The 23,347-nt window shown below is 44.6% G+C and overlaps 3 protein-coding genes across 3 annotated transcripts in view; 1 reads left to right on the forward strand and 2 right to left on the reverse strand.

Annotated features, from left to right (window-relative positions):
• Window positions 1-6,140, forward strand: part of DYNC1H1 (dynein cytoplasmic 1 heavy chain 1) — a 44,749-nt gene extending 38,609 nt beyond the window's left edge. The window contains exons 67-78 of the mRNA XM_021549636.4: window positions 65-125; window positions 492-615; window positions 943-1,056; window positions 1,336-1,506; window positions 1,650-1,867; window positions 2,056-2,159; window positions 2,524-2,735; window positions 3,208-3,361; window positions 4,160-4,302; window positions 4,683-4,851; window positions 5,215-5,342; window positions 5,752-6,140. Coding sequence (XP_021405311.1) covers window positions 65-125; window positions 492-615; window positions 943-1,056; window positions 1,336-1,506; window positions 1,650-1,867; window positions 2,056-2,159; window positions 2,524-2,735; window positions 3,208-3,361; window positions 4,160-4,302; window positions 4,683-4,851; window positions 5,215-5,342; window positions 5,752-5,880 — 1,727 coding nt within the window. The 3' untranslated portion in view covers window positions 5,881-6,140. The remainder of the gene's footprint in view (window positions 1-64; window positions 126-491; window positions 616-942; window positions 1,057-1,335; window positions 1,507-1,649; window positions 1,868-2,055; window positions 2,160-2,523; window positions 2,736-3,207; window positions 3,362-4,159; window positions 4,303-4,682; window positions 4,852-5,214; window positions 5,343-5,751) is intronic.
• Window positions 6,141-8,974: 2,834 nt separating this feature from the next.
• LOC146767409 (uncharacterized) lies at window positions 8,975-12,784 on the reverse strand. The gene is made up of 5 exons (XM_085580757.1): window positions 12,572-12,784; window positions 12,052-12,122; window positions 11,346-11,399; window positions 9,822-9,881; window positions 8,975-9,611 (listed from the first exon to the last, which is right to left on the reverse strand). The coding sequence occupies exons 1-5, from the start codon at window positions 12,633-12,635 to the stop codon at window positions 9,126-9,128; spliced, it is 735 nt and encodes a 244-aa protein (XP_085436883.1). The 5' UTR covers window positions 12,636-12,784; the 3' UTR covers window positions 8,975-9,125.
• A 3,035-nt stretch (window positions 12,785-15,819) lies between these two features.
• Window positions 15,820-22,867, reverse strand: HSP90AA1 (heat shock protein 90 alpha family class A member 1). Its single transcript, XM_021541388.3, has 11 exons — window positions 22,789-22,867; window positions 21,089-21,247; window positions 20,606-20,972; window positions 20,005-20,138; window positions 19,231-19,539; window positions 18,538-18,703; window positions 18,078-18,268; window positions 17,798-17,945; window positions 17,179-17,447; window positions 16,724-17,057; window positions 15,820-16,561 (listed from the first exon to the last, which is right to left on the reverse strand). The coding sequence occupies exons 2-11, from the start codon at window positions 21,245-21,247 to the stop codon at window positions 16,452-16,454; spliced, it is 2,187 nt and encodes a 728-aa protein (XP_021397063.1). The 5' UTR covers window positions 22,789-22,867; the 3' UTR covers window positions 15,820-16,451.
• Between the last annotated feature and the right edge of the window lie 480 nt (window positions 22,868-23,347).

Below are 23,347 nucleotides of genomic sequence, written 5' to 3' on the forward strand. Positions count from 1 at the left end.
TCAACATCTAAGCATAAATTAAATTGCTAGTAGTAAGAAATTTAGCAACCTTTCTGTTTTTTAGGTTCTGCGGAAGGGTTTAACCAAGCAGATAAAGCAATAAACACAGCAGTGAAATCTGGAAGGTAAGCTCTGTTTCATTTCAGCTAGAAAACTGCCTAGTAGAAAGGTAAAAAGGGGAAGTTATCTATTGGTTAAAGAGATAAAACTGGGTAAAAAAAAAATAGGCCTATCTTTTGAATTTAAATTTGTAATAGCAAGCACGTCTATTTGCATTTCTGTTTAAATATTTTCAGGAGCAGTAGGTTGTATCTGCAAAACAAGAAAGTTAACCTATTTACAGTACATAGTAACTGATTCTATGTAGAAGGCACATTTAAAAGAGGGAGGAAAATCTGTATTGCTACGTTCTGTTGCTCTTTGTGATGATCACAGCCAGGATCCATAAGCTGTTTGCTATAAAGCACTTGTTCTGTTTCAAAAATTCACAGATGGGTAATGCTGAAGAACGTTCACCTGGCTCCTGGCTGGCTCATGCAGCTGGAAAAGAAACTACATTCCTTGCAACCCCATGCTTGCTTCAGGCTCTTCCTTACCATGGAGATTAATCCAAAGGTAATGGTGATTTAAGATTTTATTACCTTTCAGAGTAACTGGCTTGCAGAGCTAAAAGTGCTCCCCAGGGAAGGTTCTCTCATGACTGCCTTCTGTAGTGAAGAAGAAGGAAAATACACACCTGTCAGGGCAGTTATTATCCCATTCTGATAACTGAATTGTAGCTGTAAACTTACATTGTTGCTTTTGCTGATTCCCCTTACCTCCAAAAGAAAGGCAGTACTTCTTTGTGGTCACCATGAGGTTTTGAAGCTAATGCAAACTGTGTTGGGATTTAATTTAATGAAGGCTAAAGCAGCTGGATTTGAGCTTATTGATCTTCTCTAGGTGCCAGTGAATTTGTTACGTGCCGGCCGGATCTTTGTGTTTGAGCCTCCTCCTGGTGTAAAGGCAAACATGCTGAGAACCTTCAGTAGCATTCCAGTTTCTAGAATGTGCAAGGTGAGGCTCTGGTTTGTCTTGATGAAACTAAATGGAAGAACATGTTTCTTGAAAGCTTACTTTAGATAATAAAACCTCAGATACTAAGATGTACCTGAAGTGTTTTTCCTCACCCAAGCAAAGTAGTAGTTGCTTTTTCTGTTGATAGAATTTATTCCGTTTTAGTAGCAATCTAGCATTAAATGTGATACTTTCTAGTCTTCTAGCAGGTTTTGGTTTTATCAGTTCACTTGAGTAACAGTTGTTTGGTTTTCTGTTGTTTTTATTTCCCCCCTTTAGTCTCCAAATGAGCGAGCTCGTTTGTATTTCCTCCTTGCCTGGTTCCATGCCATTATCCAAGAGCGCCTGCGCTATGCTCCATTGGGCTGGTCCAAGAAGTACGAGTTTGGAGAATCTGACCTGAGATCTGCCTGTGACACAGTGGATACCTGGCTGGATGATACAGCAAAGGCAAGTAGTGTTGTGTACTTAGGCACAGGTAACAAATTACTTTGGATCTTCACTGAAACAGTCTGTTCTGGAAAAGTTAAAGTTAAATGAGTAGGCACAAAAAATCTGTTGACAATTTAACGATTGTTTCCTGCTAATTATAGGGTCGCCAAAACATTTCCCCTGATAAGATCCCCTGGTCTGCACTGAAGACACTGATGGCACAGTCTATCTATGGAGGTCGTATCGATAATGAATTTGATCAGCGTTTGTTGAACACTTTCTTGGAACGTCTGTTCACTACCTTAAGTTTTGACAGTGAATTCAAGCTGGCTTGCAAGGTTGATGGACACAAAGATATTCAGATGCCAGATGGAATCAGGTATCATTTTTTCCTTATCCTGATCTCTTATGTACAACTTTTTTTTATATTACAAAACTGCGCACAAAAAAAAACCAAGCACATAACTTGTATTTCTGTGCTGTGTAAACATCTGTCTTAGGCAAAGCATTACCTTGGCATTCTAGCAGAGGAAACCCTTTAATGAATATTAAAACTCTGCCTTGCAGGCGTGAAGAGTTTGTCCAGTGGGTTGAGATGCTCCCAGATACACAAACACCATCATGGCTGGGACTGCCAAATAATGCAGAGAAAGTTCTTCTCACCACACAAGGTAAATCCAGAGCTTAGCAATGTCTTCCATAGAGTACCAGGCAAACATTTTAACTAAAAAGCAGAAGAGAAATACAAGTTTTGCTAAAGAGTTGATAGCTTTCTCCTTCTCCCTCAACATAATTGGTTTTTGAGTAATCCAAAAACTGACCAGGAGCCTATGAATCATAAAAAGCCAGTTACATTTAGTCATCCAGATGTCAAGCTCCTGTCTTGATTCTGGAAAGTTTTTTTTGTAAGCTTCTGGAGTCACCTACAGCTGGGCAGTCTGAATCTTAGGTCTAGACTAGGAATAATGAAAATTCCTGGTGGGATGTTTTAACCTTGATGCCACTGCTTCTCTAACAGCAGATCTTCTGTTTTAGGCATAGATATGATCAGTAAAATGCTGAAAATGCAAATGCTGGAGGATGAGGATGATCTGGCTTATGCAGAAACTGAGAAAAAGACAAGAACTGATTCTACATCAGATGGACGCCCAGCCTGGATGAGAACACTGCATACCACAGCCTCTAACTGGCTTCACCTTATCCCACAGACTCTAAACCATCTGAAGCGGACTGTGGAAAACATTAAAGTAAGAGCTATGTTTTATTTAATGTGGGCATAGGAAAAGCACAAGTTCAGGTGCATTGTGATTTGGAAGTACCAGCTGCACTGCTGAAGGGTCAATGGAACCTGTATTGATGCTGATTTTGAGTGCCATAGCCATGTCATGACCTGCTAGGTTTCTTGAAATGCTTCTGAAACCTGATTATGTCTTTTGGGTAGTATTTGAAGAAGTGCAATGGCAAACAGTCTAGCCAGGCAGTCTCCATTAATTGTTCAACTGTGACTTCTATTTTCTTGCTTCTCCGAGGGAGAGGAGATTGTTGGTTGTAAAACAGTTTCTGCAATCACTTTCTGCAGCACAGGCTGCATCTTCCTGTTCAGTGCTTGTAGTCACAGTGTTACTGCTCCATCCACCCAGAATTTGGGGGTTGTTTTTGGTAGCAGCTTTACAGCAAGAACTTTGCACTACAGCTTACTTTGAATGTTTTGACCATCAGGATCCTTTGTTCCGGTTCTTTGAGAGAGAGGTGAAAATGGGAGCTAAGCTGCTCCAGGATGTTCGTCAGGACCTGGCAGATGTGGTTCAAGTGTGTGAAGGGAAAAAGAAACAAACCAACTATTTGCGGACACTGATAAATGAGCTGGTGAAAGGTATGGCAATTCAAGCTAGCATTTCCCAGGGCTCCCTTTGCTTCTTGCACTCTGTAAGAGACTTCTGTGGTCAGCAGCTTAAAATAAAAAACAAAAATGGTAGAAAAATGTCTATAGACTTTGTCATTTTACACAAATAATACTTAAATTTGAGCATAAAATTCCCATTGGCTTGAGATGAGATTTCAAGTTGAGGTTGATAATAGCCTAATAATTAGGCTATAATAATAATATAATAGTTTGGCTTTAATAGTAATATATTAGGCTTTTTTGTACAATTTATATTAGCAGCTTAATTTCTAGGCTGAAATCTTACTAAAGCCTCTCAATTTCTGATTTGGGACAGGACAAAGTTACTTATACCACCAAATGAGCAGTATTGGCTCCATAAAATCTAGAAAATGTTCAGGTTCTCTGAATTTCTATTTAAAGATTGTACATACATGTGGAATTTTCACAGAGATGCTGCATGTTGTAATACATGGTGATTTGAACAAAAGCATTTTCTCAAACTCAGATGCTTGACCTCTTCAGTTTTTTCTAAAGAACTCAAATCTTGCAGTAAAAAGCTGTGTGTAACTGCAGCTGCTCTTGAAGGGTATCTGTAAGTGGGTGGCATTTTAAATACAAAGTAGACCTGGAAGCCATTTGCTCTGTAATCTTTAAAGGTGCTTTCACTTACTGAGGGATCTTTTAAAATAGAGGTTGATATTCCAGTCCAAGTCTTCAAAGTTTCAATATAGTGTGTCATTTCAACCTGTATACGAACAAAACTTAATTCTAATCATATCTTTGTAGGTATTTTGCCTCGTAGCTGGTCTCATTACACAGTGCCAGCTGGTATGACTGTTATCCAGTGGGTCTCTGACTTCAGTGAGCGAATTAAACAGCTCCAGAATATTTCCCAGGCAGCTGCATCTGGTGGAGCAAAAGAATTGAAGGTACCTTTTGCTGACTTCTTGGGGTTATTGGTGGAGCTGTGTAACTGTTTTCTGGGGTCTTCAGGACTTCTATATAGCTCCTCAGTCAATGAACTTGAGTCAGTGTTCTCTGAAATGTCTGTAAATACTGCTGAGCGTCTCCTGATCGCAGCATGATGAGGCTTAGCAGGGTAACTGTGCACAGAGATCAGAGGGAGCCATTAGTATTGTGGAAGAGTAGGAGACAAAGCCTTAGAGCAAAAAGCATCTTAGCAGTTACACTGTGTTCCAGTAGTAGCAGGAACATTTTATTTAAATAGATTGCCAAAGTATTTATAATAGTCATTAATTAATACTGCAGCTGAAATACTTTTTTCCCTGTATTTTCCTCCCTTAAACAGAACATTCACGTGTGCCTGGGTGGCCTGTTTGTACCAGAGGCATATATTACTGCTACAAGACAATATGTTGCCCAAGCAAACAGTTGGTCCCTTGAAGAACTCTGTCTTGAGGTCAATGTTACAACTACCCAGAACGCAGTCCTGGATGCCTGCAGCTTTGGAGTCACAGGTAAACTTAGCTGAAGGAAGGGATCTTCCTCTGAAATGTCTTCAGAAGCTTCTGGTATTAAATGGGCTGTGTTAAATGAAAAAGATGCTGTTGTTGAAAAATTTAATACACACTTTCTGAAAGTATTTTCAGATGAGTTTGACATTAGTGATTAGGGAAATACTTCCAATGCTAATAAATCTCAAGACCAGGGTCAGTATATATTGAAGTGGTATTGCATAGTGTATCACCTACAACCTCTTGAAGATTTTGCAGTATGAAATACTTCTCATTTAGTGGACTTAGCCCTTAAATGATACAGAGGGAGACAGCCTTTGGATGTATGAAAGCTCTTAGAACTCTAAACTGCATTGCAATTTGCAGGTCTGAAGCTTCAGGGAGCTACGTGCAGTAACAACAAGCTGTCGCTTTCGAATGCTATTTCAACTGTCCTGCCCATTACACAGCTTCGCTGGATCAAACAGACAAATGCTGACAAAAAAGCAAATGTTGTAAGTATTGGCGAAAATATCTAGGTATCCCTAGCAATTTTTTTCCTAAGGCTTTATGGATACTTGTACTGGGCACAACAAATGAAATTGGTGTTCTCTAATTACTCTTGGTGTCAGCTGGCATCTGATTTCAGGGCTAGCAGCAAACAGAACTAGTGCTGAATGTGTCTTTCCTTTGTAGATAGATATAAAGGAGAGACATCCAAAAATGTTGTTCAAGTCAAAACTCAAATTTTTATTTATAGCAGCATCTGTAAATTTATTAAGTCTTGGGGTTTTTCCTCTTATTTTGAGTATTGAGTTATCTGAGACTGAATTCCCATCTCATTGGTACCATGTAGTGTTACAGAAACCTGTGACATTCTTCAGCTGTCTTACAGAACTCTCCTACATTCATGTTTTTCCCCAGGTTACTTTACCAGTTTATCTGAACTTCACTCGTGCTGATCTGATTTTCACCGTTGACTTTGAAATAGCCACCAAGGAAGATCCCCGCAGCTTCTATGAACGTGGTGTTGCAGTTCTCTGCACTGAGTGAACAAAATTGTTTTCACTGGTTAATGCTATAGTAAGTGTCAGTCCTCTATGTAGTGCTCACCTGTACTTTTGTAATCAGGGTAGGTTAGCAGATGGATTTGTGTGAGGTTGGCTGGAAAGGTGACGGTGCAGTGGGAAGCTGATAGGCCAGAGAGATTTATTTGAAGGAAGGTTGAATGAGATTTTTAGAGGGTTATTGGTAGATGTGATATTTGATGGATTATGTTACATTAAATAAAATATATAGAAAAATTTTGACCATCTATTTCTGTTAATCTAATTTTTAGTGATGATTTTGTTCTGGAAAACCTATACCCATGATCTTTCCAGAGAATAGCTATGAATTGCTCTTCAAGCTAACCTCCAGTAACAGGAACCTTGGATTGTAAGTCTGTAGTGCAGTAAGACACAAAACCTGGTATCTGCTGTGACAATTCAGGCCCTTGTATTAATTAGTTGCAATGGACTGAGTCTTACTTGAAGTAACCTACTGCAATGCATTGAGAAACTGGAGCATCCTGAACTAAACCTTCTTGTCCTATTGACCACAGAGCTTCCTCTTTCTCAAACTGCTTTTATGGTGAAATACGTTTCCAGATTTATGTCTCAGTAACCCAAGAGGAGGCTATTAAATGCTTACACAAGGAGTTACAGTATTATTTGAGACTCTCCCATGTGACCAGCCATTACTAAATTAGGGGAGCTAAGACTTCCTGCTAATTTCTTGGGTTGCTGTAATGGTTTGGGCATTTGCTTGCTTTTTCTGATCCTGAATTCGTTGGCTAAGCATTTCTACCTTTCTGACCATCCTCTCAGAACAGCTGTCCTCTCTGACAGTGGCTGAAGTCAAGTATTCAAAGATTTGTATGAAGAATGCAGGTACACAGCTTTCTAATCTCCAAATGGAAATCTTGGGAGCCCCTTCTCTCACTGATGCTCATATGAAAGCAGGGACTTTCATCAGCTCTAGTATTTTTCTGTGATAAGGGGTTCCGTTGTACAAGCTTGTGCTGGGAGGAAAAATTGCTATCTCAGCCTGCCTCACATACTTGTTTTGGTCAATGCTTGCTGTTTGCTAAAAGAGAATTCTGATGTCTGCCCTCTCCTGCAAAATTAACTATTTTTCAGAGTTAATCCCTGAGATTTAACTGTCCTGGTTTTGTTTCCTTACAAAGTGTGAATCCCAGATCAGTGAATCATGTGCAATTTAATAATCTTTGTGTAGTTCTTGCCCATTTGTGAGGAACAGAGATAAGAGTTACATGCATCATGATCCAATATAAGTTGTAACTATAATGCCTTTGCTTTGTTTCAGCCTCTATGAGAGACTTTGCTTTCCTGCACCAGAGTGTCTGGAACTGGTATCACTGCCTCCAGCAGAGTTTCAATTATATAGTACAGAAAAAAGCACTGTTGATCCAGTGAGCATGCACCTTCCTTTCAGCAGCTGCTGTTTGTGCCCAGCTCACAACCTGGGTTGTGGTACCACTTACAGCCACTATTAAAACGCTGCCTAAACCAGTTCCACCTATCAGCAAATGCTGATGGGGAGATCAAGAATCTCAACTATCCTAGAGCTTGAGCTTCCCAAACTCTTCAGCTCTTCTATGTTAACTTCTGCATTAGGCCTGAATTAACAAAAGGTGTAATTTCAGGTCACAGGTTAATCCACCCACAGCTGGGTTCTCATACTGAATAAATACATTCCAATGAGTAGATAGTGTCCCTTGTGGCTTACCTTTGCACTTACTCTTTCCTCTCCTGTCACTCCTGTCATGTATTTTCCATGCTGTGTGAAACAGCTGCTTCAAGTGAAATCTTCTTCAGGTGAGTTTAGGGTTTTTGGCTGCAGTTTGAAAGTCAAGGGGTTCAGTTTTATTTAGCCTCAGCTGATGGGGCTGAGAGCTAGAGCGTCTAATAGCTAGGACTTAAAATGAGGGTCCTGGCTGCCTCACAATGTTGTATTCTTAAGCTTTTCACACATCTTCATTCCAGAGAACGCTGTAGCCTAGTTGCAGTACACGCAAATCTATAGCTGCAAGTAATTGGTTGTTGGTTTGTTTGGGGTTTTTTCAATTAACCTCACAGTTTTCACTGCAGCAATCTTTGCCTGGGGACAAGTCAAGGGGCAACCACAGTAGCTTGTGTCTTGGAGCAAAGGCCTCTGAAACTTACTGTTTAACCACGTGCTCCAGGCCGATTAAAAACCATTTCCAGCTGAGGGAATGAAAGAAAATGAAAGGATGAAAGAAAAGCTGTTTTAATAAAATAAATACACAGGTGGAAGGATACAATGCTAACAGCTAAATAATATTTTGAGTGGCTTTCCATCCTATGAAAGAAACTGGAAACTAAAAATCTCTGCCAGTTGTACAAAACAAATGCTTGCACAAGTTGCTGGTACTAACATCTTTCAAGCCATCGTTATCCTTTCATAGTTAGTAGTTCCCCTGCTACACAAATGGAATACCCAGATTCTAGACCTGATTAAAGAAATTACCATTCAGGAAAGGAAGATTAGATACACAGTTTTTGCTTTCTAACTGGCCTCCCATCTGTGGGCACCATTCCTGCAGCTCCTGAATGATTGCTTTCACTAAGCAGCTGTGAGCTAATGTGTTATCCCACTGTAAACACTATTCTAGCAGCTACACAGAAATTGCCAAAACATTGTTCAAACGAGGAAGGAGCAGCTGTGTTAACAGCAACTAGACAATTTCTCCCCCTTTGAAGGAGAAAATAAATGATGGATTGCCAGTAATTGCAGTCGGTTCAGTGTGATGCAGTTCAGCTGTTGGTAATCAAACCTGTGTGTTCACCATTCAGAGGGACGAGCAGGAACCAAACATGACAAGCAGGTGCCAGACAAGCCATAGCTGTTGGGAGCTAACTGCAGCCAAGGGGTCATTCTTCTTTCCCTCCTGACAAACCCTTGTCAGTGTTGGTGAAGTTTCAGTGTAACTGAGCAGCTGCCTCCAGCTACTTCACACAGGAGCTGGGGCTGGTGCTTCCAGAGGACCTGGCACCAAGCTTGTCTGTCATGCTGTGGATATTCCTTTGCTAGTGTTCAGTGGAATTGCCACACAGCTTGTGTTTTCCAGGTGGATCTCAGAGCTTACTGTACAGTGCACTGCATTTGTAACTGGCTTGAGGCAGACTGTTTAGTTCAGGTACACTCTGCAAAGGAAATCTCTACCAGAGTGATCCTTCAGAACAGTTTGTCCAGTGATTTATTCATTCCTTAGATTAAGTTGCACGGAATTTCTTTATCTTTAGTTTTTCACTAGCACTCTCTGGAGCAGGAATCCCTTGTTTTCTTTTAATTACGGGCTGCTCGGCCGTTGTGCCATCAGGATGAGCTGGGAGCGGGGGCTGTGGAGCAGCGACAGGCGGGATTGCAGGGAGATCCGCGGGGACTGAAGGGTTGCCAGCCCTCGGTGAGGCGTGGTCAGGTGTCAGCCCCGTGGGGGGAAATGCTTCTGTGGCCAGAGGCGGCTCCGGTGACTGGGACAGCTCCTCAAGGCTGGGAGGCTCCAGGGCTGCTCCACAGTCACCTACTGCCTGAATTTCTCTGACATTTGGAGAATAAGGGAAGGATTCTTCATCTTCTGAAGTATCAGCATCCTCCAGAGGTGCTGCTTTTGAGGCACTGTTCCTCCATGGTGCAGCTTTTATACCACAGTAAGTTTGAACAGATGCGTCTTCTGAATCACCATCATAAGGATCTAAAAACTAGAATAAACATCTCTAAACATGGTGGATAGTTATTTATCCCTGGGAAAAAAAAAAAACAACCAAACAAGATGCAACATACAATGGACTTTAAAATCCCTTTCAACCTAAGTCACAGACTTACTGTGGTAGCTTTTCTATCCACACACTCCTACCTCTATTTTAGTTTTTGGATGCTACACCAAAAACTGTGTAATACCCAAAACCTACTTGTAGTCCTCTGGATTCCTTTGCTTTTTTGGGTCCTCCAGCAAGTGGGCTAGGCACAACCTATTTAAGAGAAGTTAACATAGGCTTATAAGGCAGTTTCCCATAAGTTACCAAATTAAAAACAGAGCAGGTGGAAATCCTAGTGAAGAGGAAACCAGATTATCACTTGGCTAAAAGACAATAAAAAATGTATCTCAGTCTAATTTTTAAAGATTTAGTAAAGTTAACCTAAGAGAGAGCTAGGATAAGTCTTATTGCACTTAAAGCATTGCACTAAAGAGAACAATGAGTAATTACATACCACCAGAAAAATAAACCAAACCAGCACTTAAATAACAGTAGTCAGGATACAATTTAGGGACCTTCCATCCCACTCAGGTCCCTTTTTGTTCTTTCACATGGGGATGATTTGAAATCCTGAAGTAGTGCTTAGAGTCTGGGTCTAGTAATAAAATAAAGTCACGTAGGGAGACTCCCTTTAGAAAGCAAACCACAGGTACCAAGTCTCCCAAAGGGAAAGAAGTTAACAGCAAGGAAAGTGGGAAAGTTCTTGAAAAGGATCCACCACAGGTGCTCAGAGAACACTTTGGCAGTCAGTGCTTTGCTGCTTCCAGTGGGAAGGAGGAGAACTGAGCACAGCTGAGACAAAGCAGGGCTCAGGAATCTGGGCTCAACAGAAAACCAGAGGCTTTATCAGAGGAGCTGAAGTGCAAACCCATTTGTGACCATGTATTCTTATGTTGCCTCAAGGACAGAGACCCCCACAAAGCCCTTCTGCTTCTCCAAAGAGCGCAGAAATCCCCAATCCTGGCACCTGCCTCAGCACCCTTTGTGAGAGCAGCCAGCTCTTTCTTCAGGCTGGGATCTGTGCAAGCTCCCCTTCCAGCCTTGCCCTGATCTTTCTGGAAGGTGAAGTGGTGGCAGACTCACAGCAGGCAGCTTCTCCAAGTCACAAAACATGGTGATTCACATAGACCAACAGTGAACATCAATTCCAACAAGTTATACCCACAAATTAAGTATTTTGTTCTCCACTCCAGCATCAGGTCTTTATTACATCAGTACTAAATGCACTGGTTTGACAGAACAATGTTCAAGAAGTCACCAGTATCCATAACTAATTGCCACAGCAACACAGCTGCTCTTAATCTCCTCCAAAAGGGACAGTCAGAAGGTGGAGGTTCTCCACCCAGAGCTGTAGAAATCCCACTGGACCAGAGCTGCTGAAAGTCAATCACCAGGAACAGCTCAGGTCAGCATTTTCTTAGCATTTGTCTGCCTAAAACACTGTCTCTTTCCTGCCTCATCCTCCTAGAATCAACTTCAGAAAAGTTTGTAATAGTTGTAATAAAGAGCCAGATGGAAAGGGGAGTATTAGGCTTGAGGTTGCTTTGGGTTTTCTGCAGTCACAAAATCAACAACCCCACAGCATGCCTTGGATGCTTCCTACTGAGGCTGAAGGAAGAGTTGGATACATATCAGGGAATCTCATCACCATCAGAACACTTCAGAGTCAGTCCTTACCTCTGCCCTGGATTCAGACTCAGACTCTGTGCTTGACTCCACTGTGCACTTCTGCTGCAGAGGAGGAAAGGAAAGAAATTCCACTCAAAGTAGAAGTTACTGCTGCTTCAGGCTGAAGCTTAATTTCTAGTACCAGCTGCAGGTGCTGAGTTTCACCAAAGCTTCCCCATCTGAAGCCAGCTTGTTTTCCCAAATATCCCACAGCTGTGGTGCTGGTTGGGTTGTGCAAGTGAGACATAAGGGGAGAATAGAAGCCTCTCTCATCACTCCTCACCCCTAAAACCACGAAGGGAAGCAGTCCAGCACATGCCTTGTGCTTGCTAAGAATGGTTACTCCAGGCTTGTGAGTAACTTTACGAAACATTTTTTAGTTTGCACTGTGGTTCTCATTGTTTCTTTGCATTTGGTAACCCTACAGCTCTGAAATGTAACTGCAGATGAGTGACTCAAAACACCCTCATTTTTTCTAAAGCTCTTGCTTAGAAAGAGACCTTAAAAATAAACAGCTCCCCTAGTCCCCAGAGGGTAGCACAGAAGTGGAGGAGTTGCCTCCTTGCCTCCCATTTAAATTCATCCACACCTGTTCTTCATGCAGCAGTCTTTTCCAGCCCAGGTAGCTGCACCATCAGGCCAAGGGCAAACCAACCAACACTTTCAGGATTGTATTTCAGTAGGCAGGTAGAGAAGCAGCAATTTAAAAACTTACCATGTATTTTCGTGCCAGTCTTTCCACGCAGTCTGGGCTTTTAACAGAATCCTCCTTTTCCTGAGCATCTACTGAAACAGGTAGAGGGTAGGAGAGCACATTTGAGAAACCTCTGAGATACAATGCCCAGACATGACTACTCCCGTTATGCTAGAAGAGTTGATCAGTCCTTCACATAGTCAATCAAAGGCAGCTTCTGTTTAAAAACAAATCAAAAGCAGCCACTGTCTTCTACCTTAACAAGATTTCATTCATTGATCCTTCATGCAGAATAAGGAAAATATAACCTTTTTAATGAAGCTATACAAGACCATTGAGGTGGTTTTTTTCCCTTTTCTTTTAGGCACTGCAAGTTTTCTCAACCTTTAAACACGCATTAATGCTGAAGATACCCAACCAGACTAGAGAGAGATAAATGCAAAGCTGTGCCATAAGCCAGCCCCCTGTTCCAGTTCCCCACTCCCAAAATTCCCCATCCCCCTGTTCAGGACTTATTACAGGGGCTCTCTCCCTTCCATACCCTCCATGGCCTGCCCAGCCTCCCTCCTCTTCCTCCGCCGCTGCCTCTTCCCAGCTGATGCCATCTCTGCCCCAGCACTCTTGCCTCTCCAGCTTTATGGGCACCTCCACCCTGCTCAACCTCCTCCACCTGGAGAGCTGCTCCTGCCAAAAAGAGGGAATTAAGCAAGAAAACTCGAGAGTGAAACCCTCCTGTGAAAGAAAGGCCTTTGTGCCACTGCAAGGCTCCAGGCTGTGCTGACTCTGTGGGGCCTGCACTCCTTTAGTCTAGAAAGTCCTTTAGTCTATATTTTCCATGTGCATATAACATACACACACATATATATATATTTAAAAGCACACGCATGCACACACATACGTGCAAGGCCTGGTGGCCAGGGATGTGAGACTTCCCCTCTGCTCTCACCAATTTATTTCCTGGAGCCCCATTTCCTTCACACAACCCTCAGGCTGACAGAAGAGCCAACAGGCAAGGGGAACCCTCTCTTCACCCCTGTTCCCTCCGGAGGCAGCCAGGGTGACCAAAGATGTTTCCTCCTGTGATCTGCTGGAGCAGATGATCTCCCCTCCAGCAGGGGGACAGATGTAGCTGGACACACAAAGCTTTCTGAGCATCTTCTTAATCACTTCCAGTCCAGCACAGCAATTTTATTATTTTTAAATACCAGGAACAGTATTTTTTTACAGTTACCAGAGAACGATGTTCAGGTCTGTTTTTCATGGAGAAGCAGATCTGATTTGACCTTTCAAAAGCCACATTTCCATTCCCTTTCTTTTTATAGGAAATGAGGAACTATCTTTCCTTTTTTTCCAAATCAAATTCCTTTTCTTCCCATTATCTCTTTCCTTGCTGGCTTTCTTGCATCTTTTTGCACAGTGCAGAAGGTACTGCTGTATAAAAACCTCAACAAAAGAAACATCTCACTCTAAAGCCACCGGTGGGTTGTTGCTCTGAAAAGGCACCAGGAACAAGTCCCAGTGGGGGTGACAGTGACAGTAGCTGTACCAGGAGCAGCTCACAAGCTTCACCCCATTTCTGCCTCCAGCTGAGCTAGACCTGTCACTTACACTTCTTTTCTTCCCTGACATCCACCTTTTCATCTCCTTACCTTCCCCACCCAGACTGAAACCATCTGATAATTATTCCTCTTCAGAACCTCCAACCATTTGCAAAACATAGCAACCAAGAATCTCACTCACCACCGCACAGCACCTCCCACGGCTGAAGTGGAGCTCAGGAGGCTTGTGTTAGTGCCTGCAGCACCAGCTGAGCTCAATGAGCACAAACCATGCCTCGCCCAAATACAGGACTGGGAGTCCTTACTCCCACAAAAGGCTGCCCAAAATTAGCTAGGGATTCTTTACAGGCAGCAGCTGTTAGCAGCAAGGCCCCGGGCTCCAGGCACTGCTCGGTCTGAGGGGCTGCAGAAGAAATGGTGGCTGCAAGGGACAGCACAGCCTGAGGCTCCCAGAGCAGCAGCTACAGTCAGCAGTGTCCCAGGGGAGATCTCCAGTGTCCCCCTCCCAGGGCACACAGCCAGGAGGTGGCCCGAGGGTCCCAGAGGTGCAGCAAGGCTCACTCCAGGGTTCTTCCCATCATTTACACTGCTCAGTGCTCTGCTTCTCCTTGTCACTCTGGGCCCTGCACAGAACTTGTGTCAGCCCCAGCAAGCTCTGATTTTCCTTGAGTCCACGCTTTCTTGTGGTCTGGCTGCTCAGTGTAATGCAGGGAATGACTCAAAAACACCCAGCACGTCCTCAGGGCAAGAAATACTGGAGGTAACACGCAAGTTTTGCCTCAATTATTCTCTTAGAGATATATTCGTTTTCAATAGAGGTTGACTTGTGCCATCACTGACCAAGTGGAAAGTTCTTCAGCATTATCACCGTAAATTTTAAAACCCAGTGTTATGAACTAAAAGATATTTTCACCATTTTTTACACATTATGGAAGATCTGGTAGAATTGATTTTAGTCACAAGCCACACATACCTTAGTTTTGATGCAATACTATTGAATCTGATTTTTTGACACCCCAGGCTGAGCAAACAGCTCCTGCCGAGGCACAGGACACTTGAGATCAAAGCACACACAGGGAACCACAGCTCCTGCCTCACTGGCCAAGGAAATGTCCTTGCTTTGACAGTGCTGCTTTCACTGACATTCAGACATCAGTCTTTTGCAGGCTTTTATGAGGTAACCGTAACGTGAAATGATTTTGAACATTTCTTATCACAATACAGAATGTGAGGTGTGGAACACAAATACCCCACTTGTGACATTCAGCTTTCAGCAATAGTATAAGCAGCATTGAAGCAGTTGATTTTTTTATCCATCTGAGGAAGAATTCATATTTGGAGCCAATTTGATCACCTCAGTCTAGCGAGCTGACATATAGGAAAACCAGCTTGAATTCCTCAGCTTGCAGTGTATCCACAAAACAGGGGCTGGCCTCTCCCCACCCCAAGTGCTACTTTAGCATAAACATCTTACAAAGCACAACTTGTGCAAGTTACTTTTAATTAGTTTGCATGAAACTGAGTTTAGGTACCTGTGAAATAGAGTTAGGACCAGAAACTCCAACTTTTCACCTTACTGCAATAAGAACACCCAACACACCATTGTCATATATATGCCAATTGCTTTACACTGGGGCACCCCAGTATCCTGGAGCAGAAATGGACACAGGAAAGCAGCAGGGTAAGCAGATCAGAATTTCTCTTGAACCCCTCCTCCTCTCGAATCAGTTCGCTGGATTTAAGACATTGTACCAAATACAATCTGCCTGAAGTCAACAGAAAGGCCCCCAACAAGCACCAAGGTCAAGTTGCTGGATGGAGCTGCTTATTATGAATTCTTTTTTCTACTCCAAGACAAATGCCAAGGAATACAGAAAGCAGCACAACCACCTCGTTCCCTGGCAGGCTGTGTGATGTACTACTGGCAACTTCTCAGGTAAAAGCTCTTGATCACCTCGAGCAGCACCATGAACAGGGCTGCAGCTCCACTCACCCAGACTTCAGAACAATTGCTGAACCATCCACATGAATTATACCCCAACTCAGAGCAAATCACTTTTCCAGAGACCCTTTCTTCTGCTCTGGTGTGGCACTGGTTTTGTAGTGGGATCACCAAGCACACCCCTATTCATACATTGAGGGCAGCAGCTGGAGCTCAGGATCCAGAGCATGTGGGGCAGGGGCAAAGCAGTTTTGTTTCAGTGTGAACAGAAAAGTCAGTGACACCATCTCAATTCTTAACACTTTTATTCTTACAGTTCTAGGTTTGAACTGTACATGCAGAGTTGCATAAGTCACAATAGAGATTTACAGTGGATTCTATTCTATGGTAGAGTGCAATCCAGAATCCTTGAACAGTATAAAAAACAACTTTAAACATCAAGACCTTGTTAGGAGCAGAAGGATTAAAGCTTCCCCAAGAAATTCAGCTCTCCTAGATACCTAGTTACTAGGTACTGTATGTTAGACACTTAGGAGTTGAAGAGCTGTGTAACACTAAACAAACTTGAACACCCCGATGTCTTCCCATTAACGTCTTTCCACATTTCTGGCAATTAAGAATAAGTCAAAAACCCTGCCACCTGCAACCAGCTAATACAGACAAAAATAACTACTCCTTACTTGCCTGTTTAGGGTTGTACAGTGTTAAAGAAAATATTCCCTCAATGGCGTTTTTATCTCACATCAGCTGAAAAAGCAATGTAACAAAAATAAAGGTATAACATCTTCGAAAATAAATATAAAGAGGGAATGCAGACAAAGTGTCAAAGATTTTTTTTTTGGCAGGTAACATTCATAATATACAAAATATAACTTATTCATATTAGCCAAGGAAACATTCATGAGTTCCTGTAAACTGATCTAATCCACCTCCTCCATGCGTGATGTGTCATCATCTCCTTCAAGAGGTGGCATCTCCTCAGTGACTGCTGGGCTGGCTTCTTCTGCAGCAGTGTCATCTTCATCAATGCCTGTGCAGGAAACAAACACCCATTAATGCTGACAGCACACCTCAAACTTTTCATCTCCACAGTACTTCAGCCACCTGAGGGTTCATTTTCCACACTACCAAGCAGGACCAAGACTGGTACAACCCTGAGTTCACAGGAGTCAGGACAGATCTGGCAACTTACCCAGCCCAAGTTTGATCATTCTATAAATGCGGTTGGCATGTGTCTGAGGGTCTTCTAAGCTGAAGCCAGAGGACAGGAGTGCTGTCTCGTACAGCAAGATGACAAGATCCTTCACAGACTTGTCATTCTTATCGGCCTCTGCTTTCTGCCTCAGTGTTTCAATGATGGAATGATCAGGATTAATCTCCAGGTGTTTCTTTGCTGCCATGTATCCCATTGTGGAGTTGTCCCTTAATGCCTGCGCTTTCATGATCCTCTCCATGTTGGCAGTCCAGCCATAGGTACTTGTTACAATGCAGCATGGAGAAGTAACTAAACGATTGGACACAACAACCTGCAGAGAGAATACAAAGCACAGGTTTGCAATTAAAGCATTTCAACAAGTACAACTGATTTACCCCACATTGATTTTTAGATTGACTTTTACACACAAGTAAACCTAGTACTACTTTTACCTTTTCTACTTTCTTTTCAAGGATATCTTTCATTATCTTGCAAAGATTTTCGAACTTTGCTTTCTTCTCCTCCTGTTTCTTTTTCTCTTCCTCATCTTCTGGAAGCTCCAAACCCTCTTTTGTTACAGAAACCAGGGTCTTGCCTTCAAATTCCTTCAGCTGCTGCACACAGTATTCATCAATAGGCTCAATCATGTAGATCACTTCCAGCCCATGTTTGCGAAGACGCTCCACAAAAGCAGAGTTGGCCACCTGATCCTTGGTTTCACCTGCAACAAACACCACCACAGGTGAGCCTCAGCACTAACACCAGCTTGTTCAGCTTCTACAGAGCCTAAGCACCAGCTGTGGTGCTTCATGTCCCAACCACAGGAAAAAAAAAAAAAGGGCTCCAACAACCCAAAAGACACTCAAAGCTGTTTAAGCTGACACTCCAGCATTTAATATTCTTCACTGATTTGGAAGCAAATTTTTATTTCCTGGCATCCCAGATGAAGAATACTTCCCATTCCTGCCAAACAAGGGAACTGGGAACCCTGTTAACAGCATTTATAAATCCCTCAGATGGTAAACCTACACGCAGTGTTGGCCTTTCTGAGCATTTTAGGTCCCAACTCACCAGTAATGTAGTAGACATGCTTCTGGTTTTCCTTCATCCGAGTGCAGTAATCCTTCAGGGAAACCATTTCATCACCAGATGCAGATGTGTAGTACCTCAGCAGTTCTGAGAGCTTCTTGCGGTTCTGCGAGTCCTCATGGATGCCAAGCTACAAAAAGCAGAAGAAAAATCCTTGAAGTGATTCCTTCACCTAAGTACTGAACTGTGGTAGTTTTAGTAGCTCAGGCACAACAGTCTGAAACTGCAAGTATCTGCACTGTTCAGCAGAAAGACCACAAACCTTGATGTTCTTTGAGAACTGCTCATAGAACTTCTTGTAGTTTTCCTTGTCTTCAGCCAGCTCAGTGAAAAGTTCCAAGCACTTCTTCACCAAGTTCTTGCGGATCACTTTCAGGATTTTGCTTTGCTGCAGCATCTCACGAGAAATATTCAGAGGTAAATCCTCAGAGTCTACCACACCTCTCATGAAATCTGCAAAACAGAATTACCTTTGCTAGTCTCAAACAAACATTACACCCCTCACTCTACTTAGATGTGCCTCTGCCCATAAGAAACTACATTTGTTTCTATACAACTCCAGTAAACAAACTAAGCAATACTTTTAACTGCTCAACAGCTGTTTAGAACTGAAATCTTCCCCCTTCAAAACTTCTTTATACACAAAAGGAAAACTTAACTACAGAATAGCTAAGCAGTTCTTCTAACTTTTCAAGGAACACTTTCCCCAGCATTATACTCACTCAGATATTCAGGGATCAGTTCCTCACAGTTGTCCATGATGAAAACTCTGCGCACATACAGTTTGATGTTGTTCTTCTTCTTCCTGTTTTCAAACAGATCAAAGGGTGCACGCCGTGGGACAAACAGGAGAGCCCTGAATTCCAGCTGCCCTTCCACAGAGAAGTGCTGTGAGAAAACAAAACGATCATTTTAGCCTGTTTGCATGGCTCCACTGTGGTAATCACTTAGTAACTCTTCAAATGCAGAATACAACTGCAACCCACCAGAGATGAGATTACAGAACAGTTGTGACACTGGTGAGGAACAAGCACTTTCCTCAGACACACTGAATTAGTTTTGAGGGCTGCAAACCAATTCAGAACACATTCAGCTCCTTACACAGCATACTGAGATTTAGAAAGCAAATGTGTTTTTATAGCACTTCCCACCATCAAAAAGGCACAAAACCTTTTCAAATTGCAAACCTGATGAGGTTTTTTATTTATATATAACCTACTTTCTAGTTTAATTAGACATAGTAACTAAACTATTAACTGGGAAGGCACCTCATGAGTGCAGGTTCCATCCAGATTTGAACACCAATGCACAATGGTTCACAATTCAGCAGCATGTTAAGCAACCTTCCATTTTCAGTGCTATGTTACACTCTATGTATATACAAATACAACAACTGTCTTGAGAGACAAACTTACTTTGACAGCCAGGTGGTCTTCCCAGTCATTAGTCAGACTCTTGTAGAATTCTCCATATTCCTCATTGGTTATGTCATCTGGGTTCCTGGTCCAAATAGGCTTGGTCTTGTTCAGCTCCTCCCGATCAATGTACTTCTCCTTAATCTTCTTCTTCTTCTTCTTGTCTCCATCCTTCTTTTCCTCTTCTTCATCAGAACCAACATCTTCAATCTCTGGTTTATCTTCTGACTTTTCCTCCTTCTCTTCTTTTTCCTCTTCCTTTTCCTCAGCCTCATCATCACTCACCTCCTTATCACGCTCCTTCTCCACCTACAAAACAGTATCAGTACTTTAATTGCAGAAGCCTTGAATTTTCTAAGTACCAGTTCTAAAGTACCCCCCTGCAGCCTCACAAAGCCAGAAAACTTCAGGAACATGGTGTCAAGCTCTCCCCCCACTACACTCCAAAGACTCTCATTATAGGAGCTGACAACAAGTGGTGGTGTTTCACATGCTATGATCCAAGTTCTTACTGTTCAGTTTTATTACAGTAAGTGACTTGTAACAATACACCTAGATTAATTAAGGGTTTGGAAACGGACACTACTGGCTCCAAAAACCTTTTCTTTACGTAGTCCTGTGAAATACTATTTTAAGTAACAGAACTACATTTCCCCCCAGAGCTTCTTCCTCCATGGTAACATCTGAAATAACTAAAACTCAACAAAAAATACAGACTGCTCCTTCCTACAAGAAGTGGTAATACTGATTGAGCATTTCAAGCAAGGTACATACAAAGAGTGTAATTGGGTAGCCAATGAACTGAGAGTGCTTCTTCACAATTTCCTTGATTCTCCGCTCTTCCAGGTACTCAGTTTGATCTTCCTTAAGGTGCAGGATGACTTTTGTTCCACGGCCCAGAGGTTCACCTAGAAGGAGTTTACAAGTTTTACTTTGCTGTAAGAGAGCAGATTTAATGATTAACTCTTTAAAAAACCACACTGCTCTATCAGCCATTTTTTCACCTTAGCAAAATGAAACTTCTGTTTATAGGAACAACCTAGGTCATGCTTTCTCAAGTTTACTTCGTGTAAATTTCTAACAAGGTTCAGAAGATGTCTACTCTGTTCAGTCTTTAAAGACTCTGCATACAAAGTTGTTGAGATCTTACAAATACTTCACCATGTATAAACTTTGAAAGCTTAATGCACCGTTTACCTGGGCATTCCATATATATCAAGTTATGCCAACTCAAATTGCAAGATATGACCTGGACCTATGCCTGATGTGACACATTACTTTTATTAATTTCTTTTGTGTCTTTTCCAAGGCAGACTATACACCATTGCCAAATGTGTTTAAAAGGTGTCACTAAGCAGAAACACTGAGCACTCACCATTATCCAGTCTGACAGTGAAGGACCCTCCAGCTGAGGACTCCCAAGCGTACTGCTCATCATCATTGTGCTTGGTGATCACTGTCACCTTCTCAGCAACCAGGTAGGCAGAGTAGAAGCCAACACCGAACTGACCAATCATGGAGATATCAGCCCCTGCCTGCAGGGCTTCCATGAAAGCCTTGGTGCCAGACTTAGCAATGGTACCAAGGTTGTTGACCAGGTCAGCTTTGGTCATCCCAATGCCAGTATCCACAATGGTTAGAGTGCGATCATGCTTGTTTGGAATCAAGTTAATTTTCAGCTCTTTTCCAGAATCCAGCTTGCTTGGGTCAGTCAAGCTTTCATACCTTATCTTATCCAGAGCCTGTGAAAAGAAGGAACATTATTTCATTCAGTCAGCAGAGGCTCTAACATTCCCTGACTATTCCTAGAAAAATCTCATTAATTGTCAGAATTAACCAGGATAGTTTTGGTACTTACATCTGAGGAATTGGATATCAGCTCACGGAGGAAGATTTCCTTATTGGAGTAGAAAGTGTTGATGATCAGAGACATCAACTGAGCAATCTCAGCCTGAAAGGCAAAGGTCTCCACCTCCTCCTCCATTGGTTGGTCCTGAGTTTGCACAGCTTCCGGCATCTGTGAAAGGAGAGGGAGGAGTTGAAATTCCATCCGCAACAGCTTACTTAACATATCCTCTTACAGACAGTGACAACGGCATTCTGAGATCAAGTTTTTTAACCACGCGGTTTCAGCACCAGGGAAAGACACACACATGAAAAAAGCCCTTTCCAGATCTTATTTCCATCCAGTAACGATTCAGAAATTTTAAGGACAAGACTTTTAATATAGGCTCGCTTTACACTCACTTTACACTGCATCACCTAGGGCAAGGCAGGATTTTTCCTCTCTTTTCCCTTTATTTACGGATTAATAATACGACCTTTATTTTCCCATTTGACAGAACTACCTAAAACCTATTATTTGTATTATCTCTCTTACCCGCCTCCCCCTACTTGCAAACACAGTGTATTACCTCCACCAGCAAACGCTACCCCCTCCTCCCAACTTATGTACCAACAGCGCCCAGCCGTACTCGCTTCTCTGGAGGAGTATTTACGTTAATAAATACTCGTTCTTCACCGAGTACCTGCTGCCCGTTTGCCCCCCGTGCGGGAGCGAAACCTTAGGGACGGCAGACTTCACCCGAGAGCAGTCCGTCCAATCTCGGCAGAAGGGAGGGCGGCAGCGCGCTCCCGCAACCGCCGGCCGGGCGCGCTCCCGGAGCCGCGGGCGCGCTCCCGCCGAGCCGCGGGCGCGCGGCCCCGCCCCGCCCCCCCGGACCGCGCCCGAGCGCGCGGGCGGCGGCGCAGCGCCCCCTGGCGGCGCCCGCCGGGGCCGCCGGACGTTCTAGAAACTGCCAGAGCCTTCCCTGCCCCCCCCGCCCATTCCCCACCCCCACAGCGCTGCGGAGAGCAGCCCCCGAGCCCGCTGCTGCCTCACCATCTCCTCAGCCCCGCTCCTGCCCGCTGCTTTCTCCCCATCCCCCTTTCTCTGCCTCCGCCATTCCGCTCTTCTCCCGCCCCCCCTCCCCCCCTTCCCTCCCGGCACTCTGCTCCTTTCCTCTCCCTCTACTGCCTATTTCTCCCCCTATCGCCGCCGCTGCTTTTTTCCCCCTCCCGACTCCTTCCCCCCACCCCGCTCCCCCATCTTGCGCCCTCACGGCTGGGCCCGTTCACTGGGAGCGGATCGCCCGCCCGCCCCGGAGCGCGCCCGGCTCGGGCTCGGCAGGCTGCCGCTGCCGGGCGGAGGGGGCGCTGCAGCCGCGCCCCGGGGCCGGCACAGCCTGCCCTGGCCGCCCGCTGCCGCGCCGGAACCCCCCGGGAGCCGCGCCGCTTCCCCACCTCCCCGCTATTCTTGCGGGAACACCGACTTTCTGAACGAGATTCACAATCATCAGCGCCGCTCCCCCTTTCACCCGTACCCAGCCTGTACGCCCCAACCACCTTTCTCAGGATCTAAAGAGATAGAGGGAAGCACGGCCAGCGCCACGCGGCTCCCGCAGCGCACCCCACCCCCCACGCACCCCGAGCGAGCCCCGCGCCCCCAGCCAGCCCGGGGGTCGGACGGAAAATACTCCCTGCGCCGATCCACCGCCGGCTGCTGCCTCCACCGCTCACCTTGGCAGGGGGAAGGGGCGCTGCTCTCCTCACTGGCGCTGCGACACAGCTCGCACGTCCGCTGTAGGCTCTCTAATGCGCGCTCCCCACAGCCCGCCCGATTTATATACGGCGGGACCCGCCTCCTTCCAGAACCATCGGGAACCTTCACCGCCGGCACGGGGGGGCGCGGGGAGGGGGCCGCGAGGCGGGGGCGGGACAAGCCGGCCGGGGGCGGGGCCGCGCCGCTCCCCGCCAATCGCAGCCGTCCGCGACAGGAGCGGCGGGGCTGGCGGCTGAATGGGCGCGAGCGCGCGCGCTGCCCGCGCCCCGCCCCGCTGCGCCCCCAGCGATTGGCTCGGCCGGGATTCCGGAGGGAGGGGGAAGGAGGATGCGCATGCGCAGAGGCCGCGCGGGGCGGTGCTGAAGGGGCGGGGCCCGGGGCGGTTGCGCGGGTGCCGGATGACGTCACTCGCTGCCGAGCCCGCTCCGAACGTCCTAGAAGGGGGCGGGGCTGGGGCCGGGGTCTCTCCCCCCCCCCATTCTCCCCCCGCTCCGCTGAGCGGCAGGGAAGGGCCTG

Source organism: Lonchura striata, chromosome 5 (genome assembly GCF_050655825.1).
Source record: "Lonchura striata isolate lonStrDom1 chromosome 5, ASM5065582v1, whole genome shotgun sequence".
Lineage (NCBI taxonomy): Eukaryota > Metazoa > Chordata > Aves > Passeriformes > Estrildidae > Lonchura > Lonchura striata.